The sequence below is a fragment of the Hypomesus transpacificus genome, chromosome 23 (genome assembly GCF_021917145.1).
Source record: "Hypomesus transpacificus isolate Combined female chromosome 23, fHypTra1, whole genome shotgun sequence".
In the NCBI taxonomy this organism is placed as follows: Eukaryota; Metazoa; Chordata; class Actinopteri; order Osmeriformes; family Osmeridae; genus Hypomesus; species Hypomesus transpacificus.
Genome location: NC_061082.1, coordinates 1,933,486 through 1,954,041, shown reverse-complemented (window position 1 = coordinate 1,954,041; position 20,556 = coordinate 1,933,486). Strand labels below are relative to the sequence as shown.

At 43.1% G+C, this 20,556-nt stretch overlaps 1 protein-coding gene across 1 annotated transcript in view; it reads left to right on the top strand.

Annotated features, from left to right (window-relative positions):
* The window catches only part of LOC124485444 (poly(rC)-binding protein 3-like), a 36,097-nt gene extending 21,107 nt beyond the window's left edge, over positions 1-14,990 (top strand). The window contains exons 6-17 of the mRNA XM_047047062.1: positions 5,227-5,384; positions 6,012-6,035; positions 6,130-6,162; positions 6,316-6,432; positions 6,739-6,870; positions 7,250-7,378; positions 8,667-8,741; positions 9,474-9,515; positions 10,814-10,892; positions 12,299-12,351; positions 12,718-12,887; positions 13,496-14,990. Of these exons, the coding sequence (XP_046903018.1) occupies positions 5,310-5,384; positions 6,012-6,035; positions 6,130-6,162; positions 6,316-6,432; positions 6,739-6,870; positions 7,250-7,378; positions 8,667-8,741; positions 9,474-9,515; positions 10,814-10,892; positions 12,299-12,351; positions 12,718-12,887; positions 13,496-13,550 (984 nt within the window). The 5' untranslated portion in view covers positions 5,227-5,309 and the 3' untranslated portion in view covers positions 13,551-14,990. The remainder of the gene's footprint in view (positions 1-5,226; positions 5,385-6,011; positions 6,036-6,129; positions 6,163-6,315; positions 6,433-6,738; positions 6,871-7,249; positions 7,379-8,666; positions 8,742-9,473; positions 9,516-10,813; positions 10,893-12,298; positions 12,352-12,717; positions 12,888-13,495) is intronic.
* Positions 14,991-20,556: the final 5,566 nt, after the last annotated feature.

Sequence of the window (20,556 nt, the reverse complement as noted above, 5' to 3'; positions counted from 1 at the left end):
CTATCGTGCCACCCAGACCCCACGCTCTCCTTAGGGGCAGCACCCACAACCCTGCCCCCTCTGCCCCCCCGGGGGACTGGGGATCTGGGGCGTACTGGAACCACCACGGTCTGACAGGCAACATTCCTCCAAACAACCACTGCAGACATTGACAATGGCAGATCCATTACTGGGTTTTGGTCAATTTCTGTGTGTTTTTGAGCATTTTACACAACCCGAAGGACATGTGCCGCAATTCTGGCCCACATGACCAAATCTCAGAGCCAATCAGGTGTCAGAGTAGTGTCTGGGCTGAGTCAGAAGACAACGAAGGCGGGGGGATTCTTTTATGACTGCGATTTTTCTAATATTTTGTTAACGGTGAATGTGTCATCTGTTTGGACCAGTACAAAGGTAGATCTTTTTCAAATCACAGTAATGCATTTCCATTTCTGACTATGTGATGTTGAGTACAGTTTTGGTCAGATGTTAGTATTTAGATGTATGTTGAAGATCGTGGATGTGTCCTAGACATTTTGAGCAATATTTGACATGGACGCAAGTTCAATGTGATTCCACACCTAATGTGATACATTCAATTAGATTCAATTGGAATTATACATTTATCTGAAAAACTATTTAAAAATTGAAATTTCCATTACTACACTCTCATTTACTATGACCATGTAGTTTATTATACCAATGTGGAATTCATGGGGAGTTTTCACTTTGAGAGAGATTATATTACATTGTATTCCTCAATGCATTGCCCTTGGTTGTGGTTACATTAGAATACATTTTGTTATACAAGATAACATTTGCCATCATTAACTGAAGCTATGAAGTTTGTTTTGTAATACACCAGATAGAGGTCAGTTCTCTGTTGTGCGAGACACAGCCAGCAGTGTCTACAACAGTCAGTGAAGGCTCCCTCCGGTACAGTACGACACAGATGAACAATCCCCACCCCAGTCAGAATAGTACCATGAACATTAAGAAGCAGCCATGAAGAGATGGACCATGTTCTGACAGACATATTGGAGCGTAATGCTACAAATGTCTCGCGGGCGGTAAAACATGAGCAGTGCCTGTTTTCTGCAAGTCACATCTGCATTATTCTCCATGTGAACGCCATCATTGTGCTCAAATCTGCTAGCATCACATGCATAGTGTCTAATTCTACCCAGGAATGGTTCTATGAGCCAAATAACCATAGTCCTATACCAGCATATAGCCTAACTTAAGAGGGCAAAGCGGAGGGGAGCAAGCGGAGCAAGCTAAACTAGCAAAACGTACACTAATTAGCGATCCTAGCTAGTTGTTCATGCTAATGCTAGGTGGCGTTGAAACAATGTGAGCAGCCCACATCACTTGATGGTAATTCAGGCTGAGATTTAACCTAGTCCAACTGATCTTGGATGACAGGTTTACAGCTATTGAGCCAAAGGGCTTTACTCCCCTCCCCCCTCCAGACAGGAGCCCTAACAAAGGACACGGCTTTCAGGCTAGGAAGGACCCTCCCTCCCTGCCACGGCCGGTCACATGGTTCACCAAGGATGAGAAGGCCTCATACACGCTGCTATACTCAGACACAGGCTGCTTGAGAAACAGGTTTAAAACACATTGGCCACATGCTTAGGATAGCATTAACTAATAACATTAAATGAACATTCATCTTCACTAAAAGCTATGAAGTGCATCCTTGCTATGTGTTTATTTTTTTTTGTTGTCTGTTAACTGCAGTGGTCCAGCCACAGATGGATGCAGTCGTCATATTCTAAATCTGTCAACGACCGAAGCAGAAGACATTCCTGCGTACTTCTTTGGTGTGTCTAGGTATAGCAGTAACGCAGGTTTTTCTTTCCATACAACACATTTTGTAAATCTACTCAAGGTTATTCATATTTATTAAGCTACTTCAGTTGGCCTGCTTAGTAATGTTCTCTTTCATTAACACTCTGTCCTGGGTTGGCAAGGGAGCCCTTGCGGTACAACATGAATGTGCAACATTAGCATACGGAAAAAAAAATCTTGGAATTTGCGTAACCAACATAACACCCTAAAAATATTTTTACAATTATTCAACAAAAGATAAAGGCACAGAACTAAGAGAAATAACGATAATAATTTGAACGGCAGTGTAACAGTATTCATGTAATAAACCTGAACATGCAATGAAGGTTATCAGTATCTAGTGTGTGTGCCATTTGGGGAGGGGACGGCAGGGAGGGCGGGATGTGTGGGGGGAGACAGGAGGCAGTGGGTCCTGTGCTGCTGATGAAGATAGATGTGGTGTTTACAGGTGCACTAGGCACAGTCTCAGAAGAGTTACTGAAGAAGACAAACCTTCCTGCTGTAAGGACCCCATGAATGGGATTATAAACATGCTGAGGTGGCGGCGTGTGGGATTAGGACCCTGGGAGACCAGGATGCAGTCACTGTTCCTGTGGATGATGATGCAACATCAGTTCCCGTCACATGAAAAGGCAGGATAAATGTGTGACAGTTTAGTGGACCTTTTGTAGTTCAGCTCTGGAATATTCTATTCATCATCAGCTAGCAGCTCAAATGGCTGTTTTGTGACATTCCTAGTAGTCATTAATAAGGCATGTCACTAGCTAAGATATGAACCAAACTATGAAGTCAGATAACTTATTGATGTCAAAACACGCAGAACAACCGAACAAGCTATATGTCAATATACCAATAAAATCCTCCACAGGATATTCACCTAGTGATCGCACCAGTGGACATAGATTTCGGTGTTGACAAGGACAAGGTCATCTCATGACCGTGACACCAACCGAGCTAGTAATGGAAACAAAACAAATGGTATAAAAACTATAGAGGGTGAAGCAAAGCAACCACTGACTGGAGAGGAGGTGGAACTCAACTGAATCAGTGTTACTAACGCAGTCAAGGCCACATTGCTTTGTCTGTTTGAGAATGTCATGTTTTTGTGAAAAGGAAACTTGCCTTGCTCAAAAAGCGGCCTATTTGCTACCTTCTAACAGAAAACACATTTCCCAACTTAACACCAGTATGCTTGTTTGGATGCATTTTGTAGCCTCAAGAATGAATCACTCCTCCTTTTCCAAACCTGTGAAGGCAAAGCCTGTTTGGCCTTTATAAAAACAGAATCCTTCCATCTACACCTGTCTCTCTGAGCAACTACCATCACAGAAAGATGGAAATGTTGTTTATTTTCCCCGTCTGAATATCCTTGGTTCAACTTTAACTCATTCCTCCTTGTGTGTTCCTTTGTACTGGGTGAAGGCTGAGAATGTGACGCAGAGGGCCGAATGCCCGGGTTGTCATCTGACAATACCAATCACCACTTGTCGTCTGCATCCCCTGATGCACAGCCAGGATTAGTGATGTGTTTAATGCAACAAATCATGCTCAGGCCCCCTTGCCTAATCCCCCTCCTGCTCCAGCCATAACTACTTTATCTGAGGGCCCTTCTCACTCGTCTCAACACCCAAAAAGAGAGAAAAATGTGGTCTTTGAAGCTCAATTCCGATTTTGCACACCATCAAGGTTTTGACTCTGTGTCTGATGGAAGGACAGCTGGTGTCCCCAGATTGAATTTGAAGCATAAGATCCCTCCCCACAGAGGGGCCAGTGTTATCATGCTGAGGCTAATGTGATGGATATCACAGTGAAATGCTTTAGGAAACAACCGCTGTTGGCAGCTGGCACCAACAGTGTTGGCCATCGAAAGCAACACTCCTGCATCTAATCTAAACCTTTCCTTTGAAATTCTAAAACATTTGCATAAATGTTTGCGACTTCGTGTACATGTATATCTCATTTAGACCGTAAAGTTTCAAGTTTTTTTTCAATTTGACCTAAGTAAACCCAGTGTTTCACTGTTCTCACTGTTTATTCAGTCTGTGAGGACTTTAACTTGAATGGTCCCTGAGCATGTTGATTTTGAGAACGAGAGAATGAACATGTGTGAAAAGGGATTAATTTAAGGGACACTAAAGAGAAGGATCCAAAAGCCCCTGAGCTGAAAGCTTGACCCACTTCTGTAGTCTGTGGGGTTGTAGACCATCCACATCAACATCCTTCCCCTACTTGTCAATGCGTAAGAAGCAGATCTATTAGTCAATATTGTCAGACACAGATAGAAAAAGTACCTTTACTTTGCGAATGTGTTGCAAATGAACCAAGTATTTTTAATATTAGAGATTAGGAATTGCTTGACTGGCGGAATAAAATAAAAACAGGTTCCTCAGTCACATGATTCAGTTGCAGTCACTATAAAATAAAAGGCTGCAGATAAGAAAACCTTAACGTAGGAACAACCTCAAGCATGATGATGCCGTGATGGGAGCGTGAGGCCATGATGGGTTCATTCTGCTCCCTGCACACAGATGTATCTTCATGCAGTCTCACTACGTCTGGGAGATTGGACGACTGCTGGCTGTAAATGAAGCCTTTCCCTGACATCTATCAAACTGTCTTTCTTTCATAAAAACACCAGGAGCAAATAACACACACTTTTTTATGGACACGCTTCCACACTCTGCACACACACTCTCTGTAAGAGCTTCTGCAGGGTCTTAAGTTAACCTGTTTGATCCACCCTGTCAGCACCTCCTCTCCATCAGTCCTCAGTTCATCACACCTGATCCCTTCATCTCTCACTCTGCACCTCCTGTTTGTCATCTAGGCATCATGTAGGACTCAGTGGAACCACGCACACTCTGCTTCTCTTGAGTACAAGCAGGAGCCCGTCCTTGTGCTACCTATCAGAGAAGGCACACGTTATTCTTACCTTACAACAGAGCAGATGTTCTTAATTTGGTTGAATTTTGAAAATGGGAGTAGAATGAAAACCTATAGTACGGTGGGCGACATGTGCAAACGCCCTGCAACTTAAGAAAACACATGCAAATAGACATAACACAAGCAAGTTAAGAAACATTCTTATTAATTGGACAACGCATGTGCAGCATTCAGCAAACGCGCTCCAAATATAGAAACGTACTTATTGTTGTGCCATAAAGGCCCTGGTTTAAGTGCTCACCCTTGTGTTGAACAGCAAATTGGTGAAAGAACTTGAATAATCTCACAAGATGAAGGGGAACTTCCACGCAATTAGGGATATTGTAATAACTGGATTCCACGTGGAATGTAAAATAAATGCTAAAATGTTAATGATCCAGATTGAGACTCCTGGAGAAAGAAGCCTGGTTGGGCCTAATCCTAGTCTTTCATCCATGGTTGTCTCTCCAGGTGACTGGCTGGCTGTAGCCCCATCACACCCCTCCCCTTCCTGAGGACCACACACACCTGTCACACCTCCCAGTACGACCAGGATGGAGCCCACCAAAGTCCAGTCAGAGGGTGGGCTCAATGTCACCCTTACCATCCGCCTCCTCATGCATGGCAAAGTAAGTACACATTCACTGTGGCTACCCCTGCACTCAACATGAATCTTGCCTTGCATGGTTGTCATGTGTATTCATGGAACATGCATGAAAAAATATGATTCGAGCGTATTTGCGCATGGCTGTGAAACATGCCAGGGTCATGCGGACGAGTAATAGGATTGAAGCAACCAGCTCCTTTTACATGTGGACATCAGACTATAGCGTGACTGCTAATCTGCCTCAATAATATTTATACGGCAAAAATAATTCCCCATAAGCGTCCTCTCAGCCAAACCCTAACCACAGGATCAGGTGGTGGTTGTCCTTAGCGGATGCCTGCAGCAGTCAGGCTCCAGCACAGGGGGATGTTCTGCATGTGCAGCGGGGCCTGTCTGTGTCTCAGCCACCCTACAGCAGCAGGAGGGCATGTGACCTGGCTGGGAAGGTGAAGGAGTGTTGGTGCTGGCAGCCAGGGCTGACCCTCCCCACTGAGCCCCACCAGGCCCATGAAGACGGATGGCATGCAAATGTTTGGCTGACAACACAACCATTTCACCTCTGTATAAGCAATGTTGTGAAGAACTACATTTTAGTTGGAAAAAAACATGCGTGCAGGTTTCTTGATATTTGAGTATTATTTCATTGCAGGAGGTTGGAAGCATTATTGGCAAGGTATGTCTGAATGTTATGCTTTCTCCACATATGTTATTCATGAATATAAGCACACGTGCCGACCAGTTAGGTATTCTGACTCACTGCTTTCCAGAAGGGGGAAACCGTGAAGAAGATGCGAGAGGAGGTCAGTTTCCTTCTCTCACTAACAAGGCTGTCATTTACAGTTCATACATTTAGCAAATGCTTTTATCCAAAGCAACAAAAAAATTGTGCACACAGACAGTAATGCAGGAGATGACATGAGGCAGAGATGGTACCAATGATGTGTTGTTTTCAGAGTGGTGCACGAATCAACATCTCTGAGGGCAACTGCCCTGAGAGGATCGTCACCATCACAGGCCCAACAGACGCCATCTTTAAGGCCTTTGCCATGATTGCCTACAAGTTTGAAGAGGTATTGTGTAATCATTCTAGCCTGGATATATCTTACATCATTTGCTCAAAATCTGTCGACATCTGTCAACAAAACGCCCATGAGGGGCAACAAACTAATTGTATCTGCATGTTAAACGAGTCATTGCTGAACTCAGTGACTGAGTTCAGTGACTGCAAAACCAATTTCAGGTTCACATTTTTCCAAAAAAGTAGGGTGCTCTGCAAGTTCTTAACAACATGTATCGAAACGGCAACATGAAAACTATTTTGAGACCGTGTCACAGATTTCACATTGTTTAATCAAAAACATTTCCTCATTTTGTAGGATATAATCAATTCCATGAGCAACAGCCCTGCCCCCAGCAAGCCCCCGGTGACCCTGCGCCTGGTGGTGCCAGCCAGCCAGTGTGGCTCCCTCATCGGGAAGGGAGGCTCCAAGATCAAGGAGATGAGAGAGGTACACTAACTGTTTCTGTCTCTTCCTAATCTTGCCTTTCACCTTTCCATCATGCCATCTCTGTTCCCACAGGATAAGAATGAAGATTGTTTTATGTTGCTGTCATTTGACTCACAGAGACTTCTCGTTTCACTTAAAAGCTAGGGAAAATGGCTGTAAGTGTATCAAATGGGATTTTTAGAAGATTAACCACAAGCTGTTATAACGATTGATTCTTCAGCGAAACAGCCACTCATCAACACAACTCGTATTCCATTGATTATTTCTCTGGTTCACATTTGATGAAATCTACCTTGTAACGACCCTAAGCATGGAATTGATCAAACACAATCGCTATATTGTGTTAGATTGCCTCCTGACACTGGTTCTCCTGCTGCAGTCCACAGGTGCTCAGGTCCAGGTGGCAGGAGACATGCTGCCCAACTCGACAGAGCGTGCAGTGACAATCTCTGGCACCCCAGAAGCCATCATCCAGTGTGTCAAGCAAATATGTGTGGTCATGTTGGAGGTAGAGTATTGGGGAAGAATGGACCAATTTAATTTCAGAATGTGTTATGTCTACTAAGTAGCACGTTAGCAGTTAGCTAACACTAGTTCAACATCCATTATGCTTGTTTCAGTCTAAGACTACATGTTCTCGTAGAGTTAGACTAGCAAACATATTCACTGTCCAGTATATAATAACCACATTTCATCAGTTGCATTTTCTTATTTGGGAACATTATCGTACCATTCAGGCAAGTAGCACTCAGCAGTATATAGACTAGAGCAAGCCTACATACATTGTGCTAGTTTGCTAGCTAGCGATTTTGCGAACCATTGCCACTATAATTAGCTCTATTTCTTACCTCACTTGATCCTCTGTCAATCCAGAAAGACTGAAGAAAAACAGATCTGATGCAGCAAAGTAGTAGTACTTTAGTATCAGGTAGGCTATAGGAAAATAATTCCCGCCACAAACTAGTACACTGCCACTGGGTGGGCACCATGGATTAGACTGATAATTTGCTCAAACTTTGTAACCAAGCAGACAGCGGTCTCACAAGCAGCAGCCAAAAACACTTTGAAAAAGACCAGATACTCAGCAACTTTGACCAGCTTGGGTCATCACAAACAATTAATATAAAACAACTTACCAATGATGTTTTCATCCAGCGGCTGTCCGTTTGAATTTACCATAGCTACCTGCACGTGGCTAGCTGTGCTCCATGCTAACATGTTCACTTGCTTGGCTAGTAGTGGAGCTGTAGGGACTCGCAGCACAACACTGGTAATAAATGGAGCTAGCTTGATCCATGTTGCTGCTAGATTTTAAAACTCCCGCGAGCCAAATAAACTGAGAGAGTGGCAAGTCCACTTGTAAGGGTGTGGAATCCACCCCAATCCTAACAAGACACAGTTCTGCTTTGCAGTGATGGGGGCTCTTCTCTCATTGAATTTGCCTCTCTCGAAAACCTTTTTCCAAAGTGTTTTCGATCTTTTTTTCAACCTTTTGAAAACTATTTTTTTCAACCTTTTTTCAAAAACTTTTTTTCAACCTTTCAAAACTTTTTCACACGTGAAGTGAGAGGAGAGGATCGGAGAGGGGAGAGGACAACAAGAAGCCTAGAGTGTCACTCAAGCTGCTCAATGACAGTGACAGTAGTCACACAAGTTACACAACACACAATATATTTGGCGACCTTCCAGAGTGTCCTTGATGTAGGTCAAGGGTCAGAGATGGTCTTTTCTGTCTCTCTCTCAACACACCCACGTGTCCTGACCTAACCTCTCTCCCCTCTGTGCCCTCTCCCCAGTCCCCACCTAAAGGTGCCACAATCCCCTACCGCCCCAAGCCTGCCTCCACCCCTGTCATCTTTTCAGGTGGCCAGGTAAGAGTTAGCCCAGAAACACACCCTGCCTGTTACTGCTCCCAGCACAGAAACATGCAAGTTTAGGAAGGAGTAGAACCAGCTTGCTGCGGGTCACATCTTAATGGAAAGCTGTTAAGTTATGTTGAAAGCAGTGGTTTAAAGGGTTTGAACTTGCGGCCATCTAAGAATTCCCCCCCTCGCTGCATTATGTGTTATTAATGTAGTGTTGGCATCATTGCAGGGATTGGAAGAATACAAATTGTCCAAATTGTTCTTTGAGAAAGCAACTTTGAGAACTTAAAGTAAAAACTAAAATGTGTATGCAGTGTGTGAGATAGGCCAGTATGGGAACAGTTGTGACTGTTGTATAACCAACCTGGCTGCAGTCCTAAGGGAATGACTGGCATGCACGCTTTTTTATCTAAAATACCTTGAAAAGCATTACTGAATGTGGTTGCTACTGCTGCTGCAAAATTCATCTTCTGACTAACATTGATATTGAAATAATATATCTTGAACTGAGTCTGGCTGCTTAGTGTGAAAATACCTTGATTTTGTTGTCTTTGTAAGCTCCTGAACACTGTCACTAGGAGTAATGTATACATATTAGCCTGTACATAGTTTCCAAAATATATCAATGGTGTCATTATTTGCTCAATTGGAATCAATTGAGCTAATAGAAGAATGATCTCTAGATTGTTTGAAGCTAATTGATTATAAAGTTGTCTTTGTACATGTTGTTGTTTACAGGCCTACACGATTCAGGGACAGTATGCCATCCCACACCCAGATGTGAGTTTTCTGTCGTACTGTACGCTGCCGCCATCTTGTCATCAACAGTAATCTGCATGGATTTCTCGTGCCAGTGCCTACACATTAACAAGCAATAAAACACATCATTTTAAAACGTGTAATTCAATTGATCTAATCAGAAATTATTGACATTGGACTTTATTCTTTGGTAGATACATTTTAAAATGTTTAAACTGATTAAATGAGGATCCCAAGCTATAAAATATATTCACACGCTAGAAGACTCAACATTGTGTCTAGATTTGCTGAACGGTTGCAACGTAGAACAGTTGTTGATTGTGGCTAAATAAAGGACGTGTAAGCAAAGCGCTGGTCTGCGGTGTGGACACTACCTACATTCCACAAGGCCATCTAGTCTCCATTAATAATTTTACTTCATCTGTCTTTGTCGTGAGTGCATCTCCAAAGCTATCGCATGTCAGATTCTTTAATTCGGAAGACAGCAGTGATTGATGACGAAGGAGGCATTGGTTGACGTTACGATCACTCAAGAAGGTGCTCGACATCCTCTCCACCCTCATTAAAACTCCTCTTAGAGGGGGAAAAACCTTCTTGGGCGCCCATCGCTCTATTTCGGATGCAGGTGACAGATGAGAAAGGAGAGTAAAAAGTTTAATATGTGAAAAGTGTAGGACTGACTGAAACATGAAGGTTGTCTGTCACCACAAGGTTGAACATCTTTGGCTCTAGTTAAGAAATGGTTATGGGGTCAGGTGTATTTGTGGTGTACAATAATTCAAAGTTGTGCACAAATCAGGACACCTAGTTTCTTTAAAAAAGACACTGTTTAAAATAGTCATAGGGGTTTCCTTATGTGTTTTTCAGTAGTCATAATGAAATGTATCATGTCCTTCAGGATCAATAATTTATTTCAGTTGAGTCAATTGTAGCTACATCGTGGCACGCCTTAAACCAGACTGCATAAAACTTTAACCCTTCTGATTATTATACCACGACCGAGGGCAATAAATCAAACAACTACTTCATCATCATAATTGTTGAAAACCCAACTGCCAAAATAGCAAAGATCAAAATAGGCCTTAAGGTTCTTTCTATCTCTCTCGCTCTCCCTCTCGCTCTCCCTCTGTCTGTCTCTCTCTCTCTCTCTTTGTCTCTCTCTTTCCTTCTATCCTTTTTTGTTCTCTCATCCTCCGCCACAGTCTGTCATGGCCTCCTTTCCTCACATTTCTTCACTTTTGGTTGACTTGGTTTCTTGGTGACCTGTCTTGTAACAATAACCTCTTAGTTATCCTATCCCTCCCTGTTACCTCCTTCAGCAGTTGACCAAGCTCCACCAGTTGGCTATGCAGCAAACCCCCTTTACCCCTCTCGGACAGACCACCCCCGCTTTCCCTGGTACGTACCCACAAGCCCTCTCCAGCCTTCTCTCTTGCACCTTTAGAAACACTCTCTTCTCTCCCTTCCAGTTCCTTTAGTGCACCCTGACATGCCCCTGGTGGATGCTCTGCCTGTGAAAACTCAACTCTTCTCCTGTTATAGTTTTCTTTGTTTTTGCTGCTCCCCTCTGCATGATGTGCTTTCTCTTCTGAGGCAGGGTCTCCCCTCGGGACCAACATAGTTTTAACTGTGCGTGTGCACTCGGTTTTGAAATCATGTTACATCACAGCTGTCCTTGCTGGTTCGTGGGAAGCTTTATATCCTCTGTTCACCAAATCGTACGTACACATCACACCATCGCAGACTCTACATCCAGGTTTTAAAAGATACTGAATTATTCCCCCCAAAAAATGTATTACAATGCTTGTTTAATATACAGCTACAGGTATTTTGAAAACCACAAAACCAAGGTCTTATTAATAAAGATGCATTTGATTCCTTTACAACAGTGTCATCTCCAAGGACTTGACGATTACCATTTCATAATACGACAAGAATGATAGATAAAAAAAAAGACCCTTTGTCTCCTTCAAAAAAATGGTTAGTTTTGATCTGCGTTACAGGGAGCCATCCCTTAAATACCCTTCAAAGCACATGAACACATGAACACATGGACACATGGACACATGAACACATGGACACATGGACACATGGACACATGAACACATGAACACATGAACACATGAACACATGAACACATGAACACATGAACACATGAACACATGAACACATGAACACATGAACACATGGACACATGGACACATGAACACATGGACACATGAACACATGGACACATGGACACATGAACACATGAACACATGAACACATGGACACATGGACACATGAACACATGGACACATGAACACATGAGCAAATGAACACATTGACACATTAACACAAGACTTTCCTCTTGAAGAAATACGATCAATATAACAAAACAACACAGGTGTTTTTCTTTTGTATCTTGTTTCACTGGAAAAAAAATTGTCAGAAACAAAAATATCCATTCAATATACTGTCCTTGTGCCCTCTGGTTTATAAAATGTGACAATAACCAAATATTTACCAAGAAAAATATATTTGGCCTAATCCCGATAATTCTGCCTTTGAAATGTATGCAAGGGAACAGGGAATTAGGAGGTGAATGTGGTTGATGCTGAAGCAAAACAGTGTATTTGCTTTTCACTTTTTGACAGAATATAAACAAACTCCTCCTTGCATGGGTGATTTGGGGTCCGGCTTCCCAACACCCAAGTCTGGACCCAGAAGCCCTCAGTTCTATACAGCATGACTGGTTTGATGGTTGGTGATAAGTGGTGCTGTGCTCTCTCTCTCCTCCCATGCTTGCCTGCTGTGCTGCTCAGGTCTGGACGCCAGTCCCCCAGCCAGCACTCATGAACTCACCATTCCCAATGATGTGAGTAGAGGAGTAACCTAGCCAGACAACAATGGTCCAACCTCTGTTGAGGTGAATTCCATTTCAACTGATGAAATGTTCAACTGTAAACATCCCCCCCTGTGTGGAACTTCTTCATTGTCCTGTAGAAACGGTTAACTGTGTGATCAGCATTTCCTCAAAGCTAAATGGATGTTTGACCTTATTGAAGACTTGTTCAATAATGGACCTTCTTCCTTACTACCAGGACTACTTTAACATTTAGATGTAATTGATCCCGACCCTTTTATGAACTAATAATCTATTCTTACATGCTTGCCTCAAAGATTTCCCTGAAAGATGCTGCCCAAGGCCTTTCCTCTAAGAACCTTTGGTGTGTCTTCCCAGCTAATAGGCTGCATAATCGGGCGCCAGGGAACCAAGATCAACGAGATCCGACAAATGTCTGGGGCGCAGATCAAAATTGCTAACGCCATGGAGGGTTCGTCTGAGCGCCAGATCACCATTACAGGAACCCCTGCCAACATCAGCCTGGCCCAGTACCTCATCAACGCCAGGTAAACCTTCACCTGGCACAGCAGGACGTTAACCCAGCATGATGCCTCTCTGAAGTGAGCCAGTTCACATATGCTGGCTGGTATCACCACAGGGTTGCTTCATTAGCAAATAAGTCTTTTTTACCTCCAAATAACTTCAGTGTCACTGGTGTGTCCTCACTGTTACCATCACTACCAGATTGTGACAACAGACATTTAAAGCTTTTAAAGTAAGCTGGCCCCGATGTTTGGCCCAAAACACTCCCTTCGTCTAGAACATACGTCAATAACACCTCCTCTGTCTCCCTCCCAAGCCCTTTACTGATCATTACCCCTGTCCTCGCAGGACCAAGTACAGTCACCCTAGGAATGGTGAGGAAGGGAGTTTGCTGCTAGATAACATGTCTCCTACACCCAGGCTTCTCAGCTGTAGATAGGACGCTGCATTCTCCTGCTGCATGGCCACTATCTTCTCACAGTCTTCCACAAAGATTTTCTACCAGTAAACATAGTAAATAGCATTTTTGCAGAATGATACTTTGTTTTGAACCTTTGTCATTTCTGTAAGCGGTTTTCAAGGCAGCGGTGAGGAACTAACGGCTGCTGCTTTCCCACCGTCCTACCGGCAGGTTCAGGGACGTGGCAGCTATGTGGAACGACCCGTCATCTATGACCACCTCCTGAAGTCCCCAAATCTGTTCCCTTTATCAGAAGCCAACAGCGACAACTGTGTGCTAATAAACCCCCACATACTGTGTACTCCAACAGAACATTTTTTGCCCCATAGCTAATGTCCTTAGTTATTGGCCATTAGACTTTAGTAGTAGCCTGATTCTTAAAGAGGCTATTGCTAATGCAAAGCTAACAAAAGTGTGTTTTTACTTTTGGTTAATGTGCAGTAGTTTAGTATAGTATTGAGGCATGCTGATTGGATATAGTAGTTTCCTTGTCAGGAAAGTAAGAAAATGTATAAAAAATGGAAAATCAAAAGAAGAAAAAAAAGTGCAAGCACTGTAATTACATTTGATTCCTGCGAGCAATGCTGTTGGAAATAAGTGATGTGATGCTGTTTTGAAGGGAAAATGCTGTCATGTGTGAGAGCAAAATTAAAAAGCCTGTTCTAAAATGTTAGCAGGTTTAGGAGCGTAGCCATTCTGAAGGTAAACATTAAGTTGACAACTTCTGTCAGTGTGTTTACCAGTACTTGCTGAGTGCTTTTGATTGGTTTCAATCAAAATCAATTGCTAAATCCATATGCATGGCAAAAGTATAGGATAACAACATCAGAAGACCTTGAAGATATAAATCTGCAAAGCTTTCACTGTTGTATAAAAGTGTCTAAGCTTATCAGAACGTCTCTTTGTTTTCTATCTCTTCCCTCCATCCTTCCTCCCCCCTTCCCCAAACTGTTCTAGGCTGACAGAGTTCACTGGAATGGACGCGCTCTAATTTCTACCCATCATCCTTCACTTGATCACATGACCCTTGAGCCAATGACATTGCACTTAGATATTTAATTTCTCTCTGTATGTAGTTCTCCTACCTTTTAAGTGATTCAGGTTTATATTTTCTTGTGAAGATGTGTCTTTGTAAATCTCACTGTTATCCGGATTCTTTCTAACTGTTCATGACGCTACAACGTTAAAAGGACTCCTATTCTGACACTCTGGTACTGTCCATAGCATCACTTGTAACCGACATTGCCATGCATTTCATTTGTATACATGTATTTATATTAATCGTGAAAAAAGTGAGTTATTACAGGCACCTAAGAGCCATTTCTTGAACAAATTTGTTGAATGTTTTTTCCCCAACCTGTAGTGTTAGGCTGTTGAAACACATTTTTGGTGAAAGGTAGGTGAGAGTGTGTGTGTGTGTGTCATGTTTGCTCTCCAGTGTGTCTGGCAGGCTGACTGACATCTGGGATAAGGCTTGTAATCCATCTGACATCTATGCATTTTGGATTCACTTTCAACGACTGTGGTGGAACTGGCAGAAATTCACTGGAAAAGTTCAGTGGTTAAGGAATGCTGATTTTCGCTGCTGAGTCTTTCTGCCCCACATAGACCCTTGTCAACAACCTTCCAGAAATCATCTGTTTGTATCCAAATATGCGGGGGGGGGGGGGGGTACTGTGTAGTTACTTCCTCCCACTGAAAGTGAATATCAAAATGTTTTAATTGACAGAAATCAGCTCTTGTACTTGTAAAGGGCTGATATGTGAAGTTGAGTGGCTTTTATTGTAAACAAAGATGACTAATCACACCTGCTATAAAGCACTTCAGAAAGCCTTCAGAAAATGAACAGTAACTGTCAGTGTGCTGCCTGTGGTGCGTGGTGCTCTGTGCTTGACTTTCCTGTGTGGCTGTAGGGGAGCAGGGAGCTGGCTGAGAGTGTTCCTGTGTGGCTGTAGGGGAGCAGGGAGCTGGCTGAGAGTGTTCCTGTGTGGCTGTAGGGGAGCAGGGAGCTGGCTGAGAGTGTTCCTGTGTGGCTGTAGGGGAGCAGGGAGCTGGCTGAGAGTGTTCCTGTGTGGCTGTAGGGTAGCAGGGAGCTGGCTGAGAGTGTTCCTGTGTGGCTGTAGGGGAGCAGGGAGCTGGCTGAGAGTGTTCCTGTGTGGCTGTAGGGGAGCAGGGAGCTGGCTGAGAGTGTTCCTGTGTGGCTGCAGGGTAGCAGGGAGCTGGCTGAGAGTGTTCCTGTGTGGCTGTAGGGGAGCAGGGAGCTGGCTGAGAGTGTTCCTGTGTGGCTGTAGGGGAGCAGGGAGCTGGCTGAGAGTGTTCCTGTGTGTGGCTGACTGTAGGGTAGCAGGGAGCTGGCAGAGAGTGTTCCTGTGTGTGGCTGTAGGGGAGCAGGGAGCTGGCTGAGAGTGTTCCTGTGTGGCTGTAGGGGAGCAGGGAGCTGGCTGAGAGTGTTCCCGAGCCATCCATCTCAGTTGCCTTTTATTTAGTTTCTCATCTGCGTTAATCTAAATCATGATCACACAAGCTCATGTACATCCATGTTCTTTAAAACAGCATTCAGCATTTCTTAAGCATGAGAAACTTTATGAAACCGTTACAGCTTGAACTTTTTGTATTGTCTGTAAAAATTCATATTTGTTTTCATTGTACTAGAGCAGCAAGACATGTCAAGGTATTTGGTCTTCTCTCATGTCAATTCTGAGGTATGAACATTTCTGAGTTGGATAACACTTATGTTTGATGATTCGCTGCTTGCAGGTCTTTATTAGATTTAACTTATTGAGGTTGACTTTGAAATGTTTTGTAAAAAGGAAAAAATAAAATTCACTTTTTGCCCCTTGATCTACGTTAATGGTAATGGTGTTTTAGGACAAAATCCAAGTAAAACATGTCTAACAAAGATGATGTTCTTGTTCAGCATAATTTGCTCATCTTTGGAACCGCAAATGTCATAAAATCAGTGAATTCTAAAAGGTAAATCTCAAAAGAGTTTAGGGGATAGAGCATTTGACTGGACAGAGTCAGGTCCCAGGTTCAAATTCCCCCATGTTGATTTGGATAAAAGGGCTACATGGAAAGCAACATGTTCTGTTGTGTTCATACTGAGCCTGTATCAGAGACCCACCAGCTCCCAGAGCTTCATAGTAGCTATATTTACATTAACCTACTTCTATCCAGTAGAGGGTACACAATGCACCACCCATTCACAAGGTCAGGGGTCACCTCGGGACAGCCCTCAGGCTCCACAAGGTAACAACTGAAATAACCAAACTTTAAATTCAATTTCTGAATTCAGATTGGAAACCTAAACTGATTCAAACATTATTAATTCATTTTATAAATCATTGTTATTCTGTTGATAATCAAATATTCAACATTATTAGAATAGTAATAACAAAATAGATTGCTAAACTATTTGAAACAGTTCACGTTGAATCATACTTCAATCCACTCTAAGAAAAGCAATCATTTTTTTGTCTGAAGGCAATGTTCCCTTGAATGACCTACATCTAGATTCTAGTATGTGATTGGTTGAAGAGCTCAGAGGTGGTGTTAACCTGCTGAGAGGTGGTGTCTGTGCCTTTTGCCTGGACAACCTGAGGACTCAACCAGCCAAGGCTACCTGAGCCAGCGGGGATGCCCGCCTGCCATTGGCTACATGGGTAATACATTTCACACATCTACAACGACACGTAAAAAATGCATATTATTCATCTTCCGAGACAAGGTCATCTACAGCATCACAATCAATGAAAAAAGTAAATGGCTCTTAGAATGAGTAAACTGTATGGAAATTAAACCAGTCAATGCAAACAGTAAGAACCTGTTTTGTGTTTAAATTTCCACTACAAACCCCAGACAAAACATCCGCCATTGCTACAAGACAACATGTTTAATGGGTTGTTTCAGTTCACTTTTATTTTGGTGTCTGCAATGTTGTTAATTGCATTAGTCTTTGTTTTATTTGTTACCAAACTTGAGCACGGGCGACCGCTTGTGCTGGGACCCGCCCTCTGGGAGGCTCCAAGGTCCACAGGCATGTCTCCAAATTAGCAGCATCACTCTGGGGGGGAACAAGAGGTCACCTTTTCCTGAGCTTCGCCATCAGTCCTAACTAGATGTTGCAACGCCTGGAAAATAAGCCCAAATTAAAGCACCACCTTGATTGCTCTCCCCAAGTCCCTAAATAAATTTTATGGTGCATTCCTTGACTCTAAATTAGGCTAAGTAATCCTTGTAATAAACAATTTCAACCTTGCCAGGGAACTAGATTAGGCTGCTGGGGCTCTTATCTTGCAAATATTGCACGTGCAAAATTTGTTGGTACATTTTGGCAATTTTTCAAGTACACAATCAAGGACATCTCACTAATCCCTGTCTGTCTAAGGGTGTGTGTATTGTCAGATTTCTTCAATACAGGCTCCTTATCTGCCTAAAGTCCTTTCCTGTTGACAGTAGTTTTGTGACCTTGATAGGGGTGGGTGCAGGTTTCATGCTGAAACAACCATAGATTGGGTGCTACCTTAAAAAGAATGACATTTCCCAATGGGAACACATCTAGTAATGCTACGCACAACTGAAGCTATAATCAGAGCTCGCCGGTTTTTGGGGCAGAAATATATATACATATATATATATATATACATATGAATGAGAGAGAGAGAGAGAGAGAGAGAGAGAGAGAGAGAGGAGAGAGAGAGAGAGAGAGAGAGAGAGAGAGAGAGAGAGAGAGAGAGAGAGAGGTGAGGAGAGAGAGGAGAGAGAGAGAGAGAGGAGAGAGAGAGAGAGAGAGAGAGAGAGAGAGAGGTGGAGAGAGAGAGAGGTAGAGAGGAGAGAGAGAGGTGGAGAGAGAGAGAGAGAGAGAGAGAGAGAGGGTGGAGAGAGGAGAGAGAGAGAGAGAGAGGAGAGGAGAGAGAGAGAGGAGAGAGAGAGAGAGGTGGAGAGAGAGAGAGGTGGAGGAGAGGAGAGAGGAGAGAGAGAGAGAGAGAGAGGAGAGAGAGAGAGAGAGAGAGAGAGAGGAGAGAGAGAGAGAGAGAGAGGTGGACAGAGAGAGAAGTGGAGAGAGAGAGAGGTGAGAGAGAGAGAGAGAGAGAGAGAGAGAGAGGACGACCAGAGAGAGAGGTTGGACAGAGAGAGAGGTGGAGAGAGAGAGAGAGAGAGCTTTGTACAGGTTTACAACAACTATATGTGGCTTCCTGTCCTGAAGCTGGGAGCTCTCCAGTGAAGTGTTTGCCTGAGGACGGAAGCGTGACAGGCAGTGAAACAGTGAAACATTCAGAGGTTTGAATAAGTTCATTTTAAAGGTTGAGGCTTCTGTTCTGGGAACCAGTTTGTGGAATGGAATTGGACAATTTTCCAGACACGTCAATTTGCTCTCTTTGAAGCAAGACCTTATGACAATGAATAATTGTTTATTGGCTTAATCAAACAGCTGTGAAATCCTATTGAACTGTCAAACGTAACGCTATCTTACAACCAACGGGCCCCGACATATAAATCATTATTAACCATCTTACAATCACTTTTCTACCAACAGATATTTTTGCTGATATAATTTTTTTCATATTGTATATATACACTTAAAACACAGTCCTCTTGATTCTGAAATAACGGCAGCTTCGATTACATTGCAAGGATTGAAGATCCTTCAGATGAACCGTCTCAGTTCTCTTCACCTTCCTGAGCTCTGAGATCACCTTGACCCCAACAACTGACCGAGTCAGAGAGCAGCGCTTCATTTGGATTTACCACACTGATTCTGATTCATCTGATTCATTCCCAAAAGTATGTCCCATTATTGTGTCAGAAGTGACTGGAGCACTGTTAGCCAATGCAGTGCTCATCCTCATATATGAATATATGAACCCTTCACTGGGGATATCCAGGGAGTTTGTAAATGGAAAATTATAGCACATAAATCAGTTGCATCACCACTGCAAATCTGACTGATGCCAGCTGAGGGGTGGTTTATGGAGCGGTTAGTGGTACACACACTCATGGATGTATTACAGTTACTAATCAGACAGTCACGCCCCAGTAACCCTGCTGCTGATGTCATTAGGTGTCAGGGACTCACTCCCTCCGAGGCTGCAGCGATAAGAGTATAAGTGTGATGAATCACTGGGGACAAAAGGCTGCTCTAATCAGGATCTCACCCAGTCCAAAAAGATGGATTCACTTTGTCACCAAACTGATGCGTTCCAATGCATTAGCCAGCTAAGAGAAGCAGAATTCACTCATGGCAACAGACACGTGTGATTTGTTTAGTAATAGGCTTGAGAGTTTGGGGAATGTGTTTCAAGGCAGGTGCGTTGGGAAACAATGGACAAGTTGGCTGGTAAGAAGTCAGGGTTTATCATAAATCAAATCAAAATGTATTTGTAAAGGGCTTTGTATAGCCCTTTAAATGATGAATCTGATAAGCCCTGACTCCTTACCTGCCAACTCATCCATGGGCATCATCATCGTCCACTCAGTGTTCCGCTCTCACAACCCAACAGCACCTTATGAACACACACGTGTTCACACACTGACCTGGAGACCCAGACACATAGCCCATGCTGCTTGGCTGAGTATCACACCTGACACTGATTGCAGAGGTTGAAATGTAATGGGGACAAAAAGTGAGATTGGCCATAATCTGTCCTTAATGTATGTAAATTGCATTCATTTATGGTGTTTCATTATAATATTTAGAATAGGGAATGCAGTTGGATTTTGGTGTGCCGATTCTAGGTGGTTATATTTTTCATCTGCCTTTACCCATTGTGCGGAACAATATGAGCACGGCTCACTCTTTAGATGAAAAGACTAAGGAGGTAAACATGTCCCATTACTGCAGCAGTGGAACTCATTGAAAAGACAGTGTAAAGAATATTTAGTTCACAGCAGCAAGACTCACAGTAAAATCTAAATGAAGATGAAACTGCAAGACTAAGGTGACCTGATTTGACAAGACACGAGGGATGTGGGACAAGGTGCTGATGTGTAGCCAGAGCTTGACGGGAGCCTTGTTAGCATTCCTACAGAAAGATCCTCAAGCAGACTACATCCATAACCTGCTAGCCTTGGGTACCTTTTTGATAAATATTTGCCCTTTTGTCGTCACTTCATGAATGTGTAGGTTGGCTATGTTTGATTCCTAATATTGGTGTGCATGTTGTCTCTGTGGGCCAGAGTGTGAAGACCGGTGTACATGCTGGAAAAAGACGAGGCTTTAGATGAATCTGAAA